At 34.4% G+C, this 23424-nt stretch overlaps 1 protein-coding gene across 2 annotated transcripts in view; it reads right to left on the reverse strand.

The window, feature by feature from the left end:
- PIK3C3 (phosphatidylinositol 3-kinase catalytic subunit type 3) overlaps window positions 1-23424 on the reverse strand; it is a 129298-nt gene that overhangs the window by 31719 nt on the left and 74155 nt on the right. For both annotated transcript variants that reach the window (XM_081078333.1, XM_081078334.1), the window contains 7 exons: window positions 22657-22773; window positions 20298-20429; window positions 17675-17803; window positions 16941-17010; window positions 14018-14082; window positions 11698-11782; window positions 6531-6605 (listed from right to left, as the gene is read on the reverse strand). In XM_081078333.1, coding sequence (XP_080934459.1) covers window positions 6531-6605; window positions 11698-11782; window positions 14018-14082; window positions 16941-17010; window positions 17675-17803; window positions 20298-20429; window positions 22657-22773 — 673 coding nt within the window. The remainder of the gene's footprint in view (window positions 1-6530; window positions 6606-11697; window positions 11783-14017; window positions 14083-16940; window positions 17011-17674; window positions 17804-20297; window positions 20430-22656; window positions 22774-23424) is intronic.

The raw sequence follows: 23424 nt of genomic DNA on the forward strand, positions 1-23424 counted from the left end.
TTAATAAAATTTTAACATAACTTGTTTTTTAAGAATAACTTTTCTAAAACAAAAAAAATAATTTAGTGGGAAGTGTCATTGTCTTACATTTTTGCTAATCTCTTTAATGTCTGGCTTTATAGAAGACAGCTGGATTTTCCCATTTGCTGCTTTTATCAGTCCATTATGATATGTAGTTTCGATTGAAGTAAAAACAAGAGAATCTAGAATCCAAATAGATACAGATTTTAAAAAGGGAAAATAATTTTAATAACTTTTTCAGATAATTATGGATAGTTTCTTTGCGACTAAAACAAATTTTCAGGTCCTACCATTTCTACTCAATCAGAAGCCCATCAGTCTATTTTAACTCCTTCTCCAGGTGGGACTGACACAGGCCAAAACTCAAGCTTCTGATCTACTTAATACTGACTAATACAACTCTCAACTTCACTTAGGTCATTGTGGAGGAGAGAGTGGCAAGACGAATTAGCTAAATGAACTCAGGGTTAAACTTACCCTGTATTGTATTTACAACCATATTACCTTAAAATTTGACGCATTTTTTGTTCTAGGGGGTCACTAAGAAAATGTATCAACTTTTTAATAATCTGGTTTATGGCTGCCTGTTTATAGTTGAACCTTGAATGCTTTTAAAGTACATTAAAATTTACCTTTCCCCCAAATTGTTCACTGGAAAGCAAAACACAGTGTCAAACCAGCATTAAGGAATATATTACCTGATAAGAAAACTTACACAAAAAAATTTAATATTCAAATCTACAATTTTATTTCAATGACTGAATTAAGCTTTGCCATATAAAAGGTGATCCAAAAAGAGGTAGAATTATTTCCCTCCACAATCTGACCTCAGATCAGTTTAATCAGCCTATATATTAGCAGCAAAGACATTGTTTATTTCAGCTACTGGGGCTTTCACTAGAATGCGTTTTTCTCTATATGTCCATTTGCAATACCTTCTTTATGAGTCAGCCTAAGTTATTTTCTCCATGAAATAATTTCTATATCCTTAGGATCACAGAATATAGCACCTAATCATTTTTCATTACTTCTTTTTTTAAATTTTTTTATATTAGTTTCAGGTGTACAAAGCAACATAATGATTAGATATTTACACCCCTCACAAAGGGTGATAAGCCCTCTCTCCCCAAGTGCTACCCCTCTGACCTCATATATAACTGTTACAATAATTGCTACAATAATTGCATATATAACTGTTACAATAATTGCTGTTCAGCTTCAGGTGTACAGGGCAGTGGTCAGTCATCTACACAATCTATGAAATGATTCCCTTGATCATAATCAAAATGCCAAATGTTAATGACAAAGAGAGAATCTTGAAAACATGAAGAGAAAAGCAGTTATCTACACGGGAATCCCCATACATCAACTGAGAAAAAACAATTAAACTGGTAAATAACAGTCTGTCCATAGTCTATAATAACGAGAGACACGAAACAGATTTTTCACGGAATCCTAAAAGTGGATAAAAATTACTTTAAAAAAATAATTTATTCATTCTAAAAGCACTTACTGGGTGCTTACTAAATACATAAAACTTTTTATATCCCTTTTTCTCATTTCCCACAGAATAAACAAGCACATTAAGAAAATAAGTATGTACATTTAGGTTTTATAGTATAATATACCTAACTGCATAACTTAAACACAAACAGTTAAGAAGGCACCATTTGAAGAGTAACTAAGTTCTTACTATGTAAGAAGACTTTGAACACCATAAGTAACTAAAAAAAAAAACAAAGTACGTTTCTAAAATATCAAAATTTACCTTAAAACACAGAAACATTAAATTAATGATCAAATTGACTGCCTTCTTTTATATAAAACTTCCTATACTATTGAAATAAACAGCCACTCAAAAGAGAATTTAGAAAGCAGTAACTTTAAAAAGTTTGGCTTTTAGGGTGGGAAAGAGGATTTTTTTAAATAAATTAATGATCTTATCTCTAAAATTACAATTCCAAATATCAGCCACATAAGTCAAAAATGGAAAGCATTCTTATTTCTCAATGGCAAAACAAATGAACAAAACCATAATCAGCTACCCTGCTTCCCCGAAAATAAGACCTAGCCAGACCATCACCTCTGTGTGTCTTTTGGAGCAAAAATTAATAAAAGACCTGGTATAAGACCGGATATAATATAATATGTGATATAATACTGGGTTTTACATGATATAAGCCAAGGTCTTATATTAACTTTTGCTCCAAAAAATGCATTAGAGCTGATTGTCTGGCGAGGTCTTATTTTCGGGGAAACACGGTATGTGCTCAGTACCACAAAATCATTGAAAATTCTAATATATTACGTATCTAATTCAACCCTCATACCACCAGGAAAGATGTTCTATTATTATTTACATATTCAGAAGAGACTGAGTCAATATATTAGATAACTCACCCAAAGTCACCCAAAGGTGGAGGGGCAGTTTAAACCCAAAGAATTTGACTTTAGAGCCTGACATATTAACCTATGTGAGATGTTCCTAAGAATTAAAAAAGGAAATGAATCAATTTCATATAAAAGTATGGTAAAGATTAGGATAGGAAACATTAAAAATTTTTTCCAATTAGGATAACAATAAGAATGACTATTTTTCTTTACTCTGAGCTTTCTGACAGAAGGCTCAAAGAGTATTACTCTGAAATGCCGTGACAAAAAGGCCACCATTCCTCCCACTATACAAATGAGTCTAATTCAGATTAGAAGGGCCATACTTAGGACCTACAACTAACTTTCCAGGTGCTACAGATACTTAGCTCCTTGCTTTCATTTGTGAACGTTTTTTAGTTATTTACATATTGCTTTTATATGTTCATTCTATTATTAAAGTTTGTAAACCATAAACAATGAACAAGTGTTTCAGTTACATTGGTCTCCCCCCACCCCTCTGATTGTTCTGAATAAATTTAAAGCTTCCTCAAAAGACAGCAGAAAAAAATCCATTTTTTCAATCACATTCACAACTTAAATTTTATGATTTCGTGCTTAAATAATGCTATATTAATGCATTAGTAAGTGAAATATCAGTCACTCCAAATTTGCTTCAAGAAAACAATGTTATAATCGACCACATGAAAATACACTGACAAAGGAATTTAGTATTATATTTATGATGGATACACAGCACCCTCTGCTGTACAAAATGAAGAAAATATCAACCAAGCTAAAAGTATCCAAAACCAAATAAAACATGGGCAAAACAATTTCTAGGAAAACTGTAATTGAGACCCATATTTCACATTTTTGCACACTACCAGTGTATAGATTTTGAAATTCTCTAGATTCAGTGAAGCATTTTCCTTTACACATTCCTAAGTTTCTCAGTCTGACCCTTTTCTGTCTCATCTATATTTACAGGGTGGAACACTGTATTGGGGTTAAGTCCCAAAAAGACTCCAGTGAAATGAAAACTGGGTGTTTCTTATCCTTGTTCTACCTCTCATACCAGAGAACTGGACACAGATGAATCAGTGGAACTCTGATTCCAATTCCAAACCACTTTCATCCAAAGCAGAGGCATAGACTTTAAACCTACCCAAAATGTCAAATAAGAACAGAAGACAAAAGATGCTGTATTTTGAAGAATAGAAGAAATGTTACCTTTTCGTTAAAAAAAAGCTCCAGTAATAGAGAAGACTGTACAGTTACATAAGATAACCTAAAGTTCTAAATTTTCAATGTTACAGTCTTTATTGGAGGTACAATGGTCCCAAAATATACAATGGAAGATGCTTCATGGTATTCAAGCACTGACATGTATTTCTTGCAAAGAACCACATTCAAAATTCATTTTGAATATGTAACAGTTGTCTAAAAGTTTATTTACCACTTATGTGTAATTAATATAACAAAACTGGTTTGAAATATAAGGACTGTTAGTAAAAAATAACCAAAGATAAAAAAATATTTGCAAATTAATCATCATACATTTCTAAAAGTTGAAGAATGCATTATAATTCCATTTACCTTGACACAATCACACTTTCCTTATATAATCTAATTTTATTTAAATTAAACCTGAAATTTGAAAACATTTATCCTAGTGAAGATTTAAAATGCTAACTATATGGATGAAACATTACAAAACAGTTAAGAAAAAATTAACACAAAGAAAGGCATTTTAAAAGAGAATGTGCCTCTTATCTAGCACATTTTAAGGTAAGTTTTGTTTTTAAAGATAAATTTGGAGCACCCTCTAGTGGAAAACTGGTAACAAGAAACTTAAAGCTTCTGTTTCTGAAATTTTATAATTAAATTTCCATAAAACAAGGTAATTGTGACCTGGGCCACAAAAATAGATTAGGTATACTCCTCATTCCAAATTTTATTCTTAAAATATCCTCATCAACACACACACACACACACACACACACACGCACACGCACATGCGCAGGCACTCACACGCGTCAGCACACATACATCACCAGTTCTAAGTCCAACAGAAAAAGTTCTATCTTATCAATTTCCAAAAGAAAATACAAGTAAGACCTGTGAATATAACACCATAGATGTATGCTACTCTATACATTAAAGATTCAATTGTGGTTATAAAATGTTTAAATCATAGAAACAAATGGAATCACTTTGGTAACTTGATAAACATGGTTAGAAGATTCAACCAAAAAGAGAGCTAAGGAAGTAACACAGGAAAACTTCTTGAAAATTACAATTCTCTCCAAACACACTGTAACATTTTATAAATATCCTTTGCTAAACTAGCGAATTAGGTAAGACCCTCCAGGACAATTTGATTCCGTTCCTTCAGTGTTGGTTATGAAAGGTATTGCTTCGCCTTGACACAGACATGGTTCCCACATGCCACTGTACTGCAGATGATTTTTTACATTAGCTATTTAAAATTGAATCGAAGAAATTGCAGACTGTGTGAATGAACAGGGTTATTCTATTAATAACACTACCCATTAGTATTATGTTAAATCCTTAGTGTCACAATTTGGGAGGAATATTAACAAAACAGAAAATGTCCTTACCTGAGAGACTATTTAATTAAGTAATTTAAAATCTATTTTTTTGAGATAGGCTGAAAAAACTTGAATTATTTAGCTTAGGGAAGAAAAGCCTACATACAAGAGCAGATATATCGATTCATTCATTAATGCGACACTGATTTATCAAACACTATGGCTAGGTGTAGTTCAGGTTCAAGGCTCTGGAGGCATGGTGGAAGCTGGGTGAACAAGGTCCCTGTTCTCATGGAACCTGCATGCTGAATGGGAGAAGATGATGATAGGAAATCAACAAGTTCAACGAGAGTCAGGATTTCTGCCTGTTCTGTTCATTTTGGTATTCCCAGCACCTACAACAATACCTGGCACACAGTAGGTGCTCAATAAATATTTATTGAATTATAGAAAAAAGATAACTTCAGCTAGTGATGTGTTATATAAAGAAAACAAAACAGAGAGTAATGGGGCAGGGTGGGGTGTCAGGTATATGTTATTTCAGATCTGAGAATTAGAAGACGCTTCCCTAAGGAAATGTCACTAGAATTTTAATAACCAAAGTGAGACTTACAAAGATCTAAAGGAAGAGCTTCCCAGGAAGAGGAAACAAGGGCACGGGGCTGAGGCAAGAGTGGTTTGACATTTACACTTGATCTTAGCCAAAAGGCCAAGAAGCGATGGTTTGACATTTAAACATTCAGACTGGTATGGACAAACCACGACTGCCATAATGAAGAGTCAGATTTTATTCAAATAGTTTGGGCAAAAGATGGTGGTTTCAAATGGGGTCAAACCAATGGAAAGGAAGAGAGTGTAAATTCTTGATCTATTTGAGAGGTGAAGAGGAGACATGATTTGCAGGTAAGTTCAATATTGTGAGATGAGGCCAAGAGTTGTATTGAAAACAACTCCTAATTCTGGAGCTTCAACAACTGGGTTGCTAAAGCTACTTACTGAGATGGGACAACGAGATGAGGAGCACGTTTTAGGCAGGTTAGTGGAGGAAGGGAACAACCTTTACAACTACCTATATAATTAAGAGTTCAAATAAGCGATTGCACATTTCAGGGCGAAGCGATTAAAATAGATTGAGTTAGAGAGCTGTAAGTTTGGCTGTTGTGTCCAGAGATGAAGTTTAAAGCCACAGGGCCACAGAATTATCAGGAAGAAAGGGGAGGAGAATGATTACTCCACGGAAAAGTAAAGAATTAAAGATAGAGGTGAAAGTGAGTTAAGTCTGATGAGAGTTTAGTAAGAGAAAGAACACTCTAACTAGACCTGTACAGTAAGTAAGAGACTGGACTTTCCACCAAAGAAGGCATTATAAGAAGCAAGGGTCAGATGGCCATCTAGAGAATTACCTACTTACAAAGGGTGGGAGTTTCCCCCAGATGCCCTTCAAAGTTACCATTTAAAGAGACTTTTAAGACTCTATGATTTATCTTCACTTATGCAAATTATTTTGTTACTCAGTAGATTCCCAGGCGAAAAAAATCAATGGCTTATAAAATGTATTATCTACTAGTAGCTATTATATCTTACCTGTTTTTGTCAGCAAAAGGTTATCCAGGTGTCTGTCTCCAACTCCGAGTATATATGTGATCACACAATATCCAGCTGCAATAAGAGTTTAAAAAATTGTGAAAACCACAAGCAAATCAGGTTATTCATAGCACTGAATGTAAAAGCAGTTTGTGCTACTTTAATTTCAATTTGCTTACTACTATTTTTGATTTCTCATCTAAATTCTGAAATCAAATTTGTAATCTTCTTTGACTCTACAAAGAGTGTATCACTTGAAACACTAAAGAAATTATTTGCAACAAAAATATCATGTAGGATTTTGTCAACTATAAAAGTCACTTGTATCAAAAGTTAACTTAGGTTCCAGGAACCTTAATTATAACATAAGTCTACCACTCTCATTTCAAATTGGACACATGTTGATGATGACAGTGAAAAAGAAGTGTCTACAGAAATATACATGACTCATTCAGACCACAACCGTGTTGTCTACAAGATAACAAAAGTAAAAATTCAGGGTTTTAAAAAAAATAATAGAGAAAGAATCTTGAAGCACAAGTAGATAGAAAAAAAATGAATTCACTTGAGTGGTAAAGATATTTATAAAGCTCACAACATAACCTTCTAAAGAATTAGGAAAAATTATATACGACGAGGGTTAGGGGCAGTGTTATTGGCTCTAGCTTTATTCTTTTATCTTTGTCTTCTGAAAAGTCTGGAAACTTGGCACGTGTTCAAAATGATCAAACAAAATTTGGAGATTGTTTTTTTCCCTCCCTACTTTGCCCATTAGTAACCTGACAACAAATACAACTTGCAAACATACATGTGACTACACCAATATTTACAAAACCATGTTTATTTCAGCCAATATGTAGAAAACAGACTGGACTACATGTTAATGACCAAATTAATCCTGTCTACATTCAATAAACATTCAAGTTCGTTGGATTCAGGTTCTGAAGGCCATTCCAGAAGTCCAAAAATGATGTAAGTGATGCTAGAATCACTGGAGTAATTTTTAATTATTAGTAAACACAGATACAATTTATTAAAGGCTAGGCTCTTAGTGAGGTACGTTATTTTCATCATCACTAACCCCATTGAGTATTAGAATCATCCTTCAAATGAAACACGTCAGGCTCTAGGAGTTAACGGGATTGTCAGGTCAGTGGGTCGGGATTTGAATTAAAGTTTGACTCTGAGTTCCTTGCTCATGCCATTTTTGCATTTTATAATTCCTCCTCCCCAAAGTGGCTTATTTTGATAAGCATGATACCCAATAAGATAGTTATGCTAAAGTATATTTGTTTAGAATAAATAACCATATTCTAATTGCAGAGAACGTTATATATTATATACTTCAAAATATATCCATATCTACAGAATGAATAGAATCTACAGAATGAGTAGATCACACACTGCCATTCGAAAAATGCTTCTAATCATATCACTAGTCTACTAACAAATTTTACTTAATTGTAACAAAACAGTTATAGTTGACTGGAAACAAATCAGTGATTCTCAAATTATATTAGTATGTCAGGGACTAATAGTTTGCCTACACAATATCCTATCTATACTTTAAAAACAACAACCAGGATTTATGCGGCAAGACTGTGCCTCGGTAAAAGACTACATTTCCCAGATTCACTTGCATGGATCCATAACATAATGTTCTGGAAATTAATCAGTGAGCAAAGCTTTCAAATTTTAGTCAATATTTATAGGCTCTGTATTTGTATATATATTTCAAACAGGAAAAAAATAAACATTCCTTTACTAAATAGATTTATGATGTAAAAACGTTTACAGTGACTATCTGAAAGTCAAGTAAAAAATGCAAGATAACTGTTGGAGGGTACGCAAAATATCTTACTTAATAAGGTACTGAAAGTTAGCTGTTGTGAATTAAAGATGACCACACATTTTTTAAAACTCTTTTCATTCACGGTGGGAACTATACTCCTTTCCCCACGAATCCAGGAAGGCTCTGTGACTGCTTTGACCAACAGAATATGACAGAAATGACAAAGCTCCAGCTTGCCAGTCCAGGCCTTGAGAACCAACAGTTTCCCTCTCCTGTCTCCTAGAATACTTCTTAGAACCCAGCTCTGAGAAGCTCCAGCATCAGAAAGGCCAGATGACATCACTGACAAGCCCAGCTGAAAAACAACATAAACTACCTGTCATGTGAGTGATCTACCACCGAGTTGTCTTTAGATGATCTGTAATTTTTTCAGATCATAGAAAGCACAGACTTGAAATCAGAAAAAAAACAGGAAAGAAAAAAGCAGGGGGAGACAAAAAGGAAGGAAGGAAAGCAGGAAGGGAGGGAAGAAAAGGAGGGAAAAATACAGAGGAAGAGCAAGCGGAAGCAGGAGACGGGAAACATTTTCTCTGGAATATTTCAACATTTTTTTTTTAGTCTTACACTGTTATGTGATCATTTTTATGAGAAACATAATGACATGTAACACATGTTCTGTTTCTTTAGTGAAAATGAGAAATTAACAACATAAAGGATTCTAACAAACATACACACACGTTTTATTTTAGTGTTTGCAAATTTTCTAGGAATACATTTTATCTATACCTCTCAGCCAAAAATGTATCATCAAGTGTAAATTTGGGAATAAATTCTGTGGTTCAAAATAATCTAGAATACTACTTCATAGGAGCACTGTGAAAAATTTTAAAATGTCTTTGGCTCCTTTGTCGAAAACATTTTTAAAAAAAAAACAATGGAGAAAAGAAAGCCTCTTTAATAAATGGTGCTGAGAGAATTGGAAAGCCACATTCAAAAGAATGAAACCAGATTACTTTCTGTCACCATGTACAAAAATTAACTCAAAATAGATCAAAGACCTAAACATAAGACCTGAAACAATAAACTACATAGAAGAAAACATAGGTACAAAACTTGGGTTCAAAGAGGATTTTATGAATTTGACTTCAAAGGTAAGGGAAGTAAAAGCTAAAATGAACGGAACTATATCAAACTAAAAAGCTTCTGCACAGCAAAAGAAAACGTAGACAAAACAAAGAGACAACCAACCAAATGAGAGAAGATATTTGCAAACAACGCCTCCGATAAGAGGCTAATATCCAAAATATATAAGAAACTCATACAACTCAACAACAAAAAGACAAACAATTCAATTAAAAAATGGACAGAGGACCTGATAGACATTTCTCCAAAGAGGATATACAGATGGCCAAAAGACATATGAAAAGATGCTCGACATCACTAATCATCATAGAAATGCAAATAAAAACCACAATGAAAAATTACCTCACACCGGTTAGAATGGCTATCACCAAAACAATTAATAACAAGTGTTAGAGAAGCTGTGGAGAAAAAGGAACCCTTAGACACTGTTAATGGGAATGCAGACTGGTGCAGCCACTATGGAAGGCAGTGTGGAGGTTCCCCCAAAAACTAAGAATAGAATTACCATACGATCCAGCAATCCCTCTCCTAGGTATCTACCCAAAAAATCTGAAAACATTTCTCCTTAAAGATATATGGATTCCAATGTTCATTGCAGCTTTATTTACAGTGGCCAAGACATGGAAACAACCAGTGTCCTTCAGCAGATGAATGGATAAAAAAGATGTGGTATATATACACAATGGAATACTACTCTACCATTAAGAAAAGAAAAAATAGTGCTATCTGTGACAATATGGATGGATCTTGAGATTATCATGCTAAGTGAAATAAGTCAGACAGAAAAAGTCTAGAACTACATGACTGCATTGATATACGGGACATAATGCAGGATATAAAACTGAAAGCAACAAAGGAACAAGACAAATAAAGAAACAAAAACTCATAGACACAGACAATAGTTTAGTGGTTACCAGAGGGTAAGTGGGGAGGGGGTGGTAGAAGAGGGTAAACGGGGTCAAATATATGGTCATGGAAGGAGAACTGACTTTGGGTGGTAAACACACAATGTGGTATATAGATGATGTATTACAGAATTGTACACTTGAAACCTATATAATTTTACTAATCATTGTCACCCCAATATATTTTAATTTAAAAAACAACGTAAATGTCATGTACAACAAAGCAATGTATAAACATAAAGTGATATGAACTTTATATATAATTGTTATATGCCTAGAAAGTCTCTACTAGCTCCCCCAGCATTGATTGCTCCAGTACAGGTAAAAATATGGAAATAAACAGAAATAAATATTAATATAAAACAGGAGCAGCATATACCATATAACATTTAGAGCTGAACTCCATCATCAACTCCTTTATTTACCCTACATTAAACAGTCTAGTTATATACTTAAAAAAAAAAAAAAGGCAACAAAAGAATACTTTAAGAAAATAAAAAATAATTCTCTAGAATGTAAACTTCATGAGGACAGACACATGGGAATTAATCCCTATGGCACACTGCTACTTATTTATTTCCAGGAATGGACCGTAAGTAGTAATCTAAAAATACCATGAGAGGCACCTTCATAACACAACACAGTTATCTTACCTCTGGAGAATTAGCTAAAGCATCAATATTGCTGACTGAGATTTCTCCCGCAGTCTACTTAATTGTAATTACTCAAACACAGGGAAAATGGAGGGGAAAATTAACAGCTTCCAGGAAGAGATAACTTATAATAATAAAATAGTTAAGTGATTACAAAGATACATCCATTAAAAACTAAATAGAATTTATACCTCATTACTACCATTATATCAAAACATTAATGATTTCTTTCATCGATATTTTGCATTCTTTACTCTTCGTATGGAGCATTTAAGTTTGTTATGGTCTGAATGTTTGTGTCTCCCCAAAATCTACATGTTGGAATTCTAATGCCCAATATGACAGTACTATAAGGTGGGACCTCTGGGAGGTAATTAGGTAATGAGCCCCATCCACCATCACATGAAGATACAAAAAGAAGTATTCGACCCAAAGAAGACCCTCATCTGACCATGCTGGTTCCTTGATCTTGGACTTCCAGCCTCCAGAACTGTGAGAAATAAATTTCCGTTGTTTATATGCCACCCAGTCTCTGGTATTTTGTTACAGAAGCCAGAAAGGACTAAGACAAAATCTTAACATGTTCTACATGTATAAGAATATGGCAATATCAAGACAGCCCACACTCCTTTATTCTAACATATCAAAGGAAAGCAGTAGTTTGAAAAACTTACCACAGCTTTTGACATAAGTGTCCATGACCTCAGCACTGATCCCATAAGGCCCATTCTCACTTGGTGCATATTTTCTAAAAAAGTTCTGAAAAGTTATTATTTACATGTTTACAAATCCAATACAATCCTTAAGCACACTGGAATTTTGAAATTGTAAATAATGACCATCGGTGTCTGATCTAAAATTTAGTCAGTCATTATAGAAGGCAGATTTTAGGAAGCATATTCCTCTGGAATCAATCTAATGCTATGTTTACACACACACACACACACACACACACACACACACACACACACACTATTCATATGCTGCTACTTCTGTGCCATAGGAAAAACATTATATAAAATAAATCTAAGGCTTTATCTCTATACTTAATATATAACTTTATTTTATCTATCTCCTGCAAGTGAACGTGAGTGAGTTTGTTTTTAATTACAGTTGGCACTCCCTATCCACGGGTTGTAAACCAACCCATGGATGGTATACCAACCAACCCCAGAGTGGAAAATATTCAAGGGGAAAATGTTACCTTGTTGCTAATCTGTACTATGTAGTTAAGGCCCCTATGTTGCATGTGTACTGAACATGTACAGACTTTTTTTTCCTTGTCATTATTCCCTAAACAATACAGCAGAACAAGTGTTTAATTGTATTAGGTATTGTAAGAACGAGGGAAATGCAAACTAAAACCACAATAAATTACCAAACTTTAGAAGTGTGACAATACCAAGATTAAGCAAATACGTGTAACAATGAGAAACACAAGAGGTACAACTATTTTAGAAAATAATTTTTAATTATCTACTAAAATTAAAGATGAAAATAACCTATGGCACAGCCACACTATATACACAGATCAGACAAAGAACCAAGAATCAATATACAAACTGTCATTACTTTACAAAAGCATAAATGCACACAGCAACACAATGATAACTTTCTTGAACATGACTTCAGTTAGAAGTCATGTTAAAGCTCTGCATGCATATCATGTCATCTTCAGAACAATCCCAGAGCCAAGTACTATAAATGATCACCCAAATTTTATAGATGCAAAACCTGAGGCTTGAAGTGTTTTGTGAAAGGGTCCCCAAGACCTGTGACAGGTATGATTTTTTAGATGGAGTCACAGTCTTAACATACAGTTTTAGCACAACTAAGATTTATTACAGCAATAGGCACTGTCTGTCTAGCAACCATCAAAATTTTCAAAGGAAAGCATGTTTGCTATAAATCACATTATTTGCACAGTACAGGCATAGTGACCCACCCGTATCAGTTAGGGAACATACTGAAAAGTCAAGTTCCCAGATGCCAGCCAAAGGCTAACCTTGCAATCAGGCCTTTCTAAAGGTAGTAGTCTCAGGCCTGCTATATTAAGTATTTTTTTGCACAAAGGGTTAAACAGTCACTCAGTGTTACATAGCTAGAAAGCTGCAGAGCAAAACTTCAGCCCCAGGCTGTTTGATGTTCTGATCCTGAGCTTTTAACCCCAAACATAAGAACAGAATAACTACTACTTGCTTTGCCAAGAAATCAGAGTAATACTTTTCTACAAATCTAAACTCCATACTGAATTACTGGAATACTCTGTACTGAAAAAGACAAAAACACACTGTAGCAAATGTCCTCTATCAAGCCCTTCTCTGTATTATCTTTAATCTCAGATGTATCATTTTTTTGTGTGTAAATTACACACATTTTTCTTACATAGGGAAAAAGAAAAAATATACTTAAGAGATAACAGAAATAAATCATTAAGATATAATCAGAGCTAATCTATGTAGTTAATATGCAAAAAAGAAAAAGAATTTCAAGGATATATATACATGGCATAGTCGAGAAACTGCTTGCCTTTCCCTGTATTAAAGGAGAACAAAGAGGTTGGAAGTGGAGGATAGGGGTCTTAAAAAAGCAATTGTGCAAAACATGCACAAGCAAAAATATTACTGCAGCACTGTTCTGAGTAACAACAAAAACCGGAAGTGATCAAATGTTCATCAATGATGAAATTATAATATTTCATTCTTTGAAATACAACCATAAACTTTTAAAATGTGTTTACCCATTAATTCCTGATCTCCTATTCTGTGCCAGGCATTCTTTAAGGAATCGAGCATCTGTAAATACTTACACAGGATAATTTCCAACTGTTAACATTGTTTACTTCTAAGGAAAGGAAAAAAAAAAACCTTGAAGGAAGAAGAGTGACTAAAAAGAGCCTTTAATTTTTAACTCTATATACTTTCATAATGATTGAAAGTTTTATAACAATAATATATTCATGAACTGTATAAATCTTCAAAATAGATACTGTACCTGAATGCTTCCTTCCGTATCAAGAACTTCAGCAACAGGAACTGACTGGATAAACTGCATGAAGCCTACAAAGAAATATGCACAATGCATTAAGCATAGTTATTGGTTAAAAAATACAAATAAAGGTTCTGCTAAGAATAACTTTCATTTAAAAACGTATATCCTACACCCCTGAACAACTAACTTGGAGAGGCCTGTAAACACTAAGTTTATACTGGCGTTTATATCATAGTTACTATACGGAAACTTTTTTTCTCAATTAAACTAATCTAATCTGTATGTTTCTCTAGGCCAATTTCCATTATTGCACATAAGGAACACAAAGTAACAGACCAAGCATCTTAAATCTGGCATTAAAATGTTTTCTTCCTGCATGCTGTAGTTGTTTTGTTTTGTTTTTAACATACCATTTAAAAATATTCCATTCCACATTTAAAATCACTAAGAAATCCAAATTATGTAATATCAATTGTGTAACCCTGAAACTGTATTATGTTCATTAGCTTTTTTTGTTTTATACTCCATCTTCTGCCATTTCCTGGAAATGATATGAGAAGTATAAATCCTTTTAAATGACCAAAAAGAAGGGGACAGAGATAGAATTCAGGAGAACACAAAGGAGAAAACCTAAGTCTAATCATCTGGAAACAACAACAGGAGTGTAAAACAACAAATCTATGAAAAAAAATCAAAGTTGAATGAAGAAACCTATTTCAGAATCATAAACAATTGTGATCTGGTTTTGGTGAGCCTTATATCATAATTATTTGCATGCAAATTAGGAACTGGATACTCCTCCTGAATATGAAATGTCTCATTCATTCTTATATCATAAATAGAGAACAGTCTTCATTAATTCACTTAAGATTTGTATTGTTTTTCTACTATGTAGCAAGAACTATCCTAGGTAAGAAATAGAGCCTTGACCTGGCCTTCACAGACCGTACAAGCTTGCAAGTTTTATTGGGATGACTATGAATGGGAATAGTGTAGGGAGACCTACACTACACTAGAGATCAGAGGGCATGTGACAATTTGAGCCATGTTTTGAAGGATAATGAAAGTTAACAGGTAAAGCTGTGGAGAAATGAATAATAAAGATAATGCACACAGTCTGTGTGAAGGCCTTAGGCTGAAAAGCGCACAGTGCATTCGAGAACATGGAAGCTGGCCAGTGTGGCTAAAACCTAGGAAGCAAGGGGGACAGTGGCAAAAGGGAGGCTTCGGACAGGAGCAGGAGGAGTGTCACACCATGCCAGAACTTGTAAACTAAGCTAAGCCTTTTTTGTCTTTGTCCCAAGAGCAAATAAAAGCTAGTAAACCAATTTATGCAGGACAGTTAAAGAGAATATTTGCACTTTTCACAAGATCATTCTAAGAGGAAAATGAGAAGAGGAATTAAGCCATCAAAAAGATTTGGGAGTGGCTGTGGGAAGGGCAAGAAACCTAAAAGAGATACCGTAGTTTGCCATGTATAATGCACTCCTGTGTACAATGCACACCATTTGTTTTTGGTCCAAACTTTCAGAGGGGAAAAAAAATCTTTTGTTTTAATTTTTTAATTCAATTTTTACTTGTTTACATTTAGGTACTTGTTTTTTGTATTACAAAGGAATTTCAGAACTTATTTTTTAACATATTATGGTACAAGAAATTTTATGTAACAACCAATTACAAAACACAAGAACACATACAAGGTACAAGAAAGTTTACATAGCAGTAACAAATTTACGGTATTAATGCATCATAGGAGGCCAAGAACTCTTTGTCAAAGTTCGTAGTAAGTTCAACAAAACCGATTATCATAATCCGTGGTATTTTGCATACGGATACCGTTTCCCCAAAAATAAGAGCTAGCAGGACAATCAGCTCTAATGCGTCTTTTGAAGCAAAAATTAATATAAGACCAGGTCTTATATGACCGGGTCTTATATTATATAAAACCTGGTATTATACTGCATTATATTATATTATATTATATATTACTATATATTATATAAGACCTGGTATTATAATATACATATATATTACATACATATTATATCATAATATATATTATATATTATATTAAATATTGCATACTATATATTGTATATTATATTAAATATTATATTATATATTATATATATTACATATATGTTATATTATATATAAGACCGGGTCTTATATGACCGGGTCTTATATTAATTTTTGCTCCAAAAGACGCATTAGAGCTGATTGTCTGGATAGGTTTTATTTTCAGAGAAACACGGCAATATCATTATTGATTTCTAGAGTTACATTTTTAACTCATAAGCATAAATAAAAGAATTAAAAACATTTATATATGTAAGGAATTAGTACTACCCATGTATAATGCGCATCCTTATTCTTCCCTCACAAATCTGGGCAAAAAAGTGAGCATTATACATGGCAAAATACGATACTTTTGTTTCTCCAAGGTATCTAAGGATAAGAAACTCTAAGAGAAACAAGACTATGGAATTTACAACAGGCACTAGGCTAGCATTCCTAGGGAATCTTCCACCGAACTTCCAAAGGTTATTCAATCTCAAAAAGACTTGGATGCTATAGATCTGTATTAAAAAAGTTAATGAGAGGCTTTTATAAGCGGAGCACAGTACAAAGCCACTCTGGTCGTAGTATTTCCGAAATGATGATTTGAGACACAGTAAGAAAGTATTATGAATTATAACCAGTTTTGAATGCAAAGAAATACATCATAAAGGTTTTAATTTTTCTCCCAAAAATTGTTTAATGATTTCAAAAAGGAAGAGAGAGAGAGGTAGGCAGGCAGGCTCAACTGGTCTTCAGTGCTACAAATGAGTTCAATCTCGAATATTCTTAATAACTTTCAATTAAAATAGGAAAAGCATACTCATTGGACAGTAAAATAAACAGTCACAATGTAAAATAAACTTACCATGTTTTGTACTAGTGGCTAATACTTTATAGGGTGTTAACTTCAAATCCAGATTTTCTTTCCGTAGCAGCTTGTGATCAAAAGATAAAATATGTTAATCAAATGTAAAGACTGTTATGAAACAGTTTTTCAGGTGAGTATTATAAGCAGTTTAATATAAGAGATTTAGGAGGTGAACCAATATTAAGGTTTAACTAAATTATTTAGTTAATTTAACTTTCATCATCAAATGTATTAAGCACTTACTTGATGGTATGCTAAATATTTTGTCTTATTCTAAATCACTGTCAGTAGTTTGCAATGAACAGTGGATTTCCTTCTAGTGATGTATGCAGGTTTTTTTTTTCTGTTCATAAAATACTTTAGAAATCAGAAAAAAAGGAAATGAGGACAAATATGTTTCTTTAAAAATCAGGGACAGAGACGGATTTTCTTCTTTCTTTAAAAAGAAGATCTAGTTGACTAAGAGGAAGGAAATTACTAAATCTAACATTGGGAGAACTTAATTGGGAAAAAAGTTTTTATAAAAAAGACCACACGCAGTTTCATTTTATACTCATCAGAAGGGCAATTCTGCAGCGTATACAACCAAATTTGTTCAAGGTCAAGTGGACACTGAGGAGCTCTGCACCTCAATGTTACAAAAACACCCTATGTCCATATGCAGCATATGCACTAAGCCGTAGCTTTCTAAAATGAAATAATGTTCCCCACCAACATAAGGTTATGTTCACCTTGTCCATGAGCGAAATGATTTGAAGAATAAGTTGATCTTGGCGTAAATCATCTCCATGCTTAAATATAACTGGGTATTTGCCTCCATCTTCTGTCTTAAAGAATAACTGTGCAGGCATAAGGGCACTCTGGAAATAAAAATATTGTTTTCAAGTTTAGGTGTAAGTTCATGCATAAAAACTTATTATACACAAAAGAAAATGCTGACTTGCAAGGTAAACAGGTAAACAGGACCTAAAGAAACAAGATGCATTAGGATTCCTTGGAGTAAATGGTGAGCTAGCTAGTAATAGTCAGAAGACCACATGGCGTAAAGACCACAAGGTCTGGAGTCAGTTATGGATAGGAGTCCAGGCCCTGCCAGACAGGAGCTAGACAGTCTTGCACACATTCTTTGATAAGTTTCCTCACCTGTCAGATAAAGGCAACACCTCCTCTGCGGAGTCGTTAAGGCAGTCTGAAACTGGAGAAGGTCAGGAGTCTGGCACCATGCCGGATAATGTGTTTGCCATCAGTGCTTGTATTATTAGTGACATACTGGAGTGAAGGAGGTCGAACAGTGCGGCATATAATGCACCAGATAAAAAGTCAAGAACCCTGGTTTCTAATGGCAAGTATGTGACTACCTATACAGCTAGCAGACTTGAATTATTCTTTATAAAATGAAAGGAAATCTCAAATACCTTTTATCTTTTATTCTGGAATAACTGTAGGCTTTCCCCAGAATCTTTCCCTTAAGTAGATAAAATCTGACTTAGTTTAGGTATGTGTTTAAATCAAATAACATAATTAATTCTCTTTGAAACAAAATCTCACATCCAGTAGCCCTCTGAGGGACTGCTACTTTGGAGATAAAGCTCAGAAAACTGTTCTGAGAGATATGCCCTATTGGTTTTAATCACTGAGAAGAAAGTACATAAGATGGGAAATTTGGAGAAAGTTATAATAATCCAAAGAAAAGAAATGAGTCTGACAAGTAAGGAAAACAAATGATAATAACCCTAATTTACTTTTGGCCATGAGAAATTAACAGGACAAAACATATCACAGAGAGATGAAAAACTATGTGATAAAGCACATATAATAAAATGTTAATAACAGAATTAAAGTGGTAGGCATATAGTTATTTACTATATTCTTTCAAATTTGTTGTGTGTTTAAAAATTTTTCCTATAAAATATTGGGGAAAAAGGCATCAAAAATGCTTTATATGTTTAGAACTTATAACCTCTAGTGGATGGAAACTCTGAACTTCAAAGTATCTTAAATTTCGAGTATCCTTTTATCACCCCAGGCAAAAATATATTTTATCAATGACCTTGTATCCTAGTTCACAAAAGCTCAAAAAGAGTAACTGGAAGTGATCTTCCTGAAGATGAACGCCAAGCAAGAGGAACTTTGGTGTGAGTTCCCTTTTCAGATTCAGATCTGGTTCTGAACTTCAGGTTTCATCTGAAATCTAAAACTAGTAGCTGACAACCACAAGGTAACTCCTTCCACCCCTTTAACGGGTTCACTCCCCATGAAGATCTAACTCTGGCGCTTACGCTAAGGGCCGTAAACACCAAATACTGGGTCCATAATCTTCTCAGCTCTAAGGAGTTCATAAAAGGACAATAAGAATCCATGGATTCCCCTGCACCTGTGTGAAAGAAATCCAGGGTATGTGCGAGCATATGGGTAACTTTCAAATGAATGTAATCCATCACCTTCATTGGACTCTCGAAGGCATTCATGACACAAAAATGACTTAGAATTACTAAGCAAGAGTTATGTAGCAAATGCCCCAAAGCCATTAATCCTAAACTTCAACTCAGAATTTTCAAGAATGCCCACATACTTTGCCTTTAAACACACCCTTTAAAAAATCTGAACTACGTAGTTCTTACTGTAATGATACCCCCTTTTATAAACCTACCTTGTTGTTTGATGATCCTTTCCTTATCTGATACAAAGTAATTTCCCAACGCAAATTATGCCCTTCAACTGCTAGAATCACAAAACCAAAAACTAAAACACTGTCTCACCGAGACCATTCATTACGATGCCAGGCAGTTAGTGATACTTCATAGGTCATACTGCTCAGTCTTTTGACCCAATTAGAGAAGGCAGTTGCCATCATCTGTTTTTTACTATCCTAGTGGTGGCCAGCCTATAGAAAAGCTGGCATGCTATCAAGGACTAAAAAGAATCACTATAAAAATCAAGTCACAGGAACAGATATCAGATTGACAAATGTTAAAAAGTTAACTGGGACTCATCCTAAACATGCAAACTTATGAGCTGAATACGCAATATAAAATTTTCAATTTAACTTTTTAAAAAAGAAGCTTATATGGTGTGGCTCTGATTTATAAGCAGTTCAAAGAATTAAAGATTAAAAATCAACCCAGTGAAATAAAAGTATTTTACACATTTCACACTTTAATGCTTACTGGTGACACAAGATCTTAAATAAAAACACACTGATAAACAGAAGGTATCTTGTTTGTCTAGCAATTATTAAATCAGATACAATTACAGATATTACCTGCAACGTAACCATTTTCAAAGGTAGTGTGTCTGTTCTAGCTTTAAAGAATTAGGTTCCAATCATATATATTAAAGGTCCATCACAATTACCTTGAATAATGTAGCTGTTTCTGGGATTATTCCTCTAATTTTCACCTGGGGTTCTAAAGGCAATGGGATAAGTTCCACATCTGACAAGTTCATCTTTTCATTGTCTCCAAGCAACGCCTGTAGTCTCTCATTCTAGAACAAATCAGAAAGGATTAATTAGGTTAAAATGGAAAAGTAGTTTATAAAACATGGTAAAGACATAAAGACTGATTCTATTAACTTTAAAGTATCTGCAAAGCACAACAAAAATATATGCAATGTAACATAACGGAGATAGTGTTTATGTGAGATAAGCACGTATAACCAAGCTGACGAGAGCAGCAGCATGCATGTAAAGGAGTAATTCTCCGACTACGAGAAAGCTGGACTTCCATAAGATTAAGGACTACATTTCTCTTACTGTGGCTGACAGCCAGGAGTGTACCAGACCTAGATTTAAAGATTAAATTTCTGTTTTCAAAGGCTTTGTGAAGCCACAAAGAGAAACTGTAATTTCATTTGAAGCTTAATTTTCCATGACCAAAATACTAAATGAGAATTTCATTATACTGAGCAAGTGCATGTTTTGGGTTGAAAAAGTAAACTCAATTCACTTGGAGGAACTTGAATGCTACCTTTTACTGTTCATTGACTCTGATCAAACTTTTCCTAAGATAGCATCATTTATTGTCTTCAGCTCACATGACTACTGCATTGAACCAAGATTTAAGAAACTGAGAAATTCAAGTCACAGTGAAGCAGCTTAGCATCTGTAGTGTTTAGACCAAACCCTTCCATTCAATTTCAAGAACAATCTATTTCCTTTGAAAGTTGTGAGTCATGCAGCCTTTAAACAGGTGAGTTTTTTCTTTAAGGGGGAAACCTCGACTTGTTAATCCCAGAAGCATAAAGCACTTCAACCATGATCCCACTGAACACATATGCATCACAGGAGAGGACTCTGAAATCAGTGAGACGGGAGTTCAGGGAAAGAATGTTTCAAGGACCTCGAGACATAAAATTACATTCTTTCCCTTCAGTAACACCCCAATCCTCCTTCTACATCATGGAAAGTTCAAGTTCAAGTCAACTGAAAACTGATATAAATTTCTACATATTCCTTACAAAACTTAGTAAATCTACATAACTAAATATACTGTTGGATATACTAGTATGAAGCAATGTCAACTACTCTGAATTTCAAGTTATCGTAACCAATTTCTAGTTGATGTGCTAATAAAGCATAAAATCACCAGAAAGCAGACAATAAGAGAAGGGCGAGAAATCCAGCCACTTCCCAGCACCTCCACCGCTGTAAGTCCTGGGGTCCAAGGCACCGTCATGTCTCATCTTGATGACTGCAATAACCTCCTGACTGCTCCTGTTCTTCAACCTTTGCCTCTTACAGTCTCTTATCAAAAACAACGAGAGTGCTGCTGCTAAAATAAAAGTCAGCTCCTGTCAGTCTTCTGTTCAAAACCTGCAACGGCCTCCACTCTTACTTAGTGCTTAAGTCCAAGCCCTCCTAATGGCTTACAAAGATACAAAGCCTGTTTCCCTATTGTCTCTGCCCTCATCTCCTACTCCTCTCTCACATACTCCTTTTGCTCTAAAAACACTGGGCTTCTTCCTGTGTCTCAAACATGTCACACATGTTCCCACAGCAGGGCCTTTATCCTTGCTGTTCCTCTGGCTGGAATAGTCTCCTCTAGATATTCACAAGGTTGACTCCATCCCCTGCTTCAGGTCTTTGTTTAGGCTATTGATTAGGTAAAGGGACATATGAAGAACAGACACTCATCTATTCTCATCAAGAAGCCTCATTGTTGAGAGCAAGGTCAATGTAATAGCCATAAGAACAGATACAAAGCCAGAACAACTAGTTCTGCAACCTTAGGGAAGTCACTCTAAACCTTCATTTTCACTGATGAATTCTAACCTAAATGATCTCTAGAAGTCCTTTCCATGTCAAATGAATTATATTCTAGGATGCTAAGATTCTAAAATAAGAGTCAAGAAAATACTGTAGGAAAAAATATGGACTCAAAATGGCTGGGTACAGATCCCAACACCAACACTTACGAGCTGAAGACACTGGAAAAAATTACTTAACCTCTCTAACCCTACTTTTCCTCACAATTGGGATAATAATAGTACCTAACCTAACTTACAGGGTTGTTGTGAGGATTAAATCAATACATGAAAACTCATAAAACATGATCTCATAAATAATCAGTACTTTCAAGTTTTCCTATTACTATAATGACATGGTAAGAATTTCAGAAAATATATCAACCCAAAAAGAAAGTACCAAAGCTCAGTATTTTACGATGCCAAGACATTATCAGTCATCAACAGAAAGCAAAGCCCATAGGTTTACCTTTTTCTTACGATTTCCGCTTTCACGCTGCACTGCCTTCATGAGGTGCACCAGCCGATCTACAAAGGTCTGCTGTGCAGCCAACGAAGAACGCATGACTCTGACAGACTTATCACCCTGCAGGGATTCCACAGAAAGGAGAGTTAGTTCTGTGCAGCATAACGATCAGGTCTTCTTTAATAGCATGGGTGATCTTTATTTACTCTTCTAGTAGCTGCAAACTTCAATATAAAGTGTAATTGAAAAAGACTATCTTGATTTGGAGATAATGACAAACCTGCTCTTTTAGTTGAACACCACCAACTCTTCCACAGCTGAAAATTATCTGAGTCTTCCGTGAATATTAGAGTCTATCGAAAAGAACATTTTTGTGTTTTTTCCCCACATACAACCATGTAACATGACAGAATTCATTTACCCAAAATATATTCATTCACTCATTCATTCAATAAATATCTGGACGTCTATGCCTTCAGAAATATGCTGGGCATATGCAAGAAACAATATCTCCAAGGGACTAAAAATCTACTAAAAATCGAACATACTCAAATAGCCACATATTACAGGCTTGCTTAGTAAAATTTAAGTCATAAAACTAAATGTTATAGTCTTATGTAGTGAGTCCCAGTTCCTAAATTATAAAATACATTTTCTCATTTTAATCTTCCATTTACACTGATAACAGCAGCTGGGCAAATATTACCATCTCATTTCAAAGATGGGAAAATTAAAGCTCAGAGGAACTGAGATTTCTTTCTCACAAGGTGA

Source organism: Rhinolophus hipposideros (genome assembly GCF_964194185.1).
Source record: "Rhinolophus hipposideros genome assembly, chromosome: 17".
Taxonomy (NCBI): Eukaryota; Metazoa; Chordata; class Mammalia; order Chiroptera; family Rhinolophidae; genus Rhinolophus; species Rhinolophus hipposideros.